Source organism: Citrus sinensis, chromosome 3 (genome assembly GCF_022201045.2).
Source record: "Citrus sinensis cultivar Valencia sweet orange chromosome 3, DVS_A1.0, whole genome shotgun sequence".
Lineage (NCBI taxonomy): Eukaryota > Viridiplantae > Streptophyta > Magnoliopsida > Sapindales > Rutaceae > Citrus > Citrus sinensis.
In genome coordinates this window covers 33,375,299-33,378,791 of record NC_068558.1, presented here as the reverse complement: position 1 = coordinate 33,378,791, position 3,493 = coordinate 33,375,299, and the positions used below count along the sequence as shown (strand labels likewise).

The 3,493-nt window shown below is 33.9% G+C and overlaps 1 protein-coding gene across 1 annotated transcript; it reads right to left on the bottom strand.

The window, feature by feature from the left end:
• Window positions 1–234: 234 nt before the first annotated feature.
• LOC127900765 (polygalacturonase-like) lies at window positions 235–3,188 on the bottom strand. The gene is made up of 5 exons (XM_052435970.1): window positions 2,974–3,188; window positions 1,215–1,440; window positions 811–1,100; window positions 485–713; window positions 235–393 (listed from the first exon to the last, which is right to left on the bottom strand). The coding sequence occupies exons 1-5, from the start codon at window positions 3,186–3,188 to the stop codon at window positions 235–237; spliced, it is 1,119 nt and encodes a 372-aa protein (XP_052291930.1).
• Between the last annotated feature and the right edge of the window lie 305 nt (window positions 3,189–3,493).

The following is a 3,493-nucleotide window of genomic DNA, read 5'->3' as shown; positions in this document are numbered from 1 at the left end:
GTTTGAATTTGTTCGATTTTACACTCATTGTTTTCAATTTATATCAACCGTCCACCAAAATATTAACTTTGCTAGAGTACTTATAAGGATCTAAACAAAATGACTACTTTACTATTTTTAACTTAATTAAATTAAAAACAAAAATAAGTAAAACATCTCGCCATATTCTTCCTTGTCATATCTCTCTAAATTTTTAGTATTCATGAAATAAATATACAATTTGTGTGAAATCCTTCATTTGCCAATATCGTTTCCCACCAAATCCTTCAACCACCTTTGATTATTGACAAAACATGGATACATTGGACTACAATCAAACTTTACAACAACTTCTGTTGCTGATGATCCATGAATATCTTGGTATGTCATATCACTGATTTTAACTCCTGATGGCTGTTGAATATAGAAAATATAATTATTAAGTTTAATTTTATTCACATCAACGTCTAACATTCTCACATACAAACTTGTGATAAATAAAAACCTTTCCAGGGCAATTCTTGTTGTCGGGGCAGTAATTTTGATCAATTACGATGGGATTATCGACATTCTTCATAAGAGCATGTTGGAAAAGAATGTTCTGAGCAAATCCAGTGCTTGGTCTTTCCCAGGACTTAATCCTCAATCCATTTTCAGTTCCTGTAAAAATGTCAGTGTTTACTGTCACATTTTGCACTCCAGCCTCATGTAGCTCTTTGCCTAAGCTACCAATGCTGCAACAAATTCACAATAGTAGCACTAAATATTATGACATATAAAAAAAAATAAAATGATATAAATAAATCATCATGCATGTTCTTTATTTTCTACCTGATGCCATGGCCAGGACCACAAGCAACGTTTTCAATCCATAAATTGGTGGTGCCAGGGCCAACTGATACACAATCGTCTTCAGTCCCAATTCTAGCGTTCAAAATTGTGACGTCACTTGATGATTGAACATGAATGCCATCGGTGTTAGGGCTGTTTCCTGAGGCCGAGACTCTCACCCCTTGTACTTTCACATTGTGACATGCATTGATGACAACATGAAACATCTGGCTATTTTGGGATGTTAGTCCGTTAATCAGAATGTTGTTTGAGTTGCTAAAGCCCAGTGTCTGCTCATTTACACAAGAAGGAACGTTATCAATTATTTTAATCTGAGGAGAATAACGAAACCAAAAGCCACTTAATTTATGGCTATAATTAAAAGTAACGATCTTCCAACTTACCGTGGCACCGCTAGGGCAATTATTATTGCCTGATCGTTTACAAGCCCAGAAGCCAGCACCTTGGCCATCAAGGATGCCACCATAAATATAAACGCCATTAACATGCTCAAATAAAATCCAGTTTCCCCCATCTCCAATGACATTATAATCGGATGGAGCCACTAGAGTCCCCTCAATACGTATGGTAATATCATTGTTCCTGCATTGGCCTTGAAACACAACATTGTGTAGCAGGTACTGTTGGGAAAATATGCTCTTTAAAAGCATATGTGTTTATTTAATTGTAATAAATATTTTTTCTGATTAATAAAATTAATGAGATATTTTATTCAAATATCTTAATTGCATTAATATTTTTATTAAAGTCCATTTAATTATATTATATGTATTTATGTGATCACCATGTGGATTCACAGAAGACATAAATACAAGTTATCTTATTATTAAATAAATTTAGTTTGCAGTTAATAAATAAAGTTGGGCACTTTATTTAGGTATAGACTGTAATAAATTCATTGAATGATTTGTCTTAATCATGTATGAATTTATTGATGTAGTACGACTACATTGAACCTGATCACATATGAGATTTAATTAACTTTGTAATAATTGTCAGACTTATTAAATCTCATAGGCATTGATTTTACTGTAATCTTAATCTTAAGTTAATTATGATTTCATGATTGTAATTGTTATTCCATTTGAGTTACCAATGGGCATGACACATACTTGTAGTCTAGATTACCCGGTATCTTGGTGGGAGCATTTATGAGTATTGGAGTTATAGATTAACAACATAGAATTTGTACAACACATCTCTTGATTGGTTTTCGGCACTTGATCATAGAATTATCTGGCCAGAGTGTGTCAACATATTTAGTATGTTGAAAATGATCATTAGAGAAAACCAGTAAGTAGCAAGGAATAAGATGTAATTAAATCAATTGGACAGTTGAGATATTGATTTAATTAATGATGTGGTACAAAGGATTGTGCAGTAAAGAAATCAATGTGGCTTGGGACGAATTATTATTCCAACATACAATTATGGAGGTCAATTCCAATCTTTTAGTGGAGTAGATTTGGAATTAAACAATTAGGCTAGTTTAATTACAGGCCTAATTGTTATAGCCACTATTGTATGTTCCCAAATGATCCCTGGATTAGCTCATTTAATTGACTGCACCACTACTGGATTAATAAGCAAGATAACTAGCTATTTGGGTCAAAAGCCTAAATATATCATTTAGTGCGAGGCTCCATTTAATTAGCTTGTGTGTAAGGGGTCTTATGTTATTTTACAAGGTGGGTCCCTTATAGAAAAAGCAAGTAACGTGAGTTTTGATTTTCATTATTTAGAGCCTATGGTTTTCACTAAAGGGAGATATAAAAAAGCTTATTTTCTCTAAAGAAAGAGGCGGTAGCCATTTTATACAGATCAGAGAAAAAGATTTTTCTCTCTATTGTTGAGAGAAAAATTTTCTCGTGCTAGTTGCTTTGGTAGTGATAAAGGCGCCCACACGTCTGAGTCATAACTTGGAAGATCATTGGTGTCAGTTCGTGTTCTAACAAGCGTGGTGGTGACAGATCGTGATCTAACATGAGTGGCGGTGACGGATCATGATCTGGGAGCTTAAATCATTTCAGTGGAAAAAGGCAAATCGGATTTTCAAGGTACGATTTCTAGATTACAAATTCTTATATATTGTATGAGAGCGATCTTAAAAGGTTTTATAAAAATTTAAAAAACTGTATTTTTCCCAACAGGTACCTCCCAGGTGGCACGTAAATGGTTGAGGCCGCGGTTGAGACACAAGCTTTAGCCCATGCAGCTAGAAAGGCTTTCGTTGAGTCAGTCCGGCCATCAGATTTGGCTCCCAAACTGATCATACTGTAAGTGGCCAGTGGAATTGCTAAAGATGAACTAAAGAAGAGAATCAAGAATAATAGTACTAAAAGAATATGCAAAGACATTGATTATGCCATTTTCTTGAAAACTTAATTTGTAAAATTAACTAATACAAACTTTATTTACTTAAATGCCCTTACTTGGGACTTGGATAATATATATTTGATGACAGAAGGCTACAGAAGCAAACAAAGGACAAGTGCGCATAAATGGTTTGTAACTTTGTATGATAATAGGAGATTTCAAAGGCAGTTCTATTAAATTAACAGAAAAACGGAAAAGTATTTATCTATTTTCAGCTTGTCTGTTGCTATATAAAATTATGCCCTTATGTTTGCTTTAAGCATAAGATCAGGCAATTCCCGTGGAA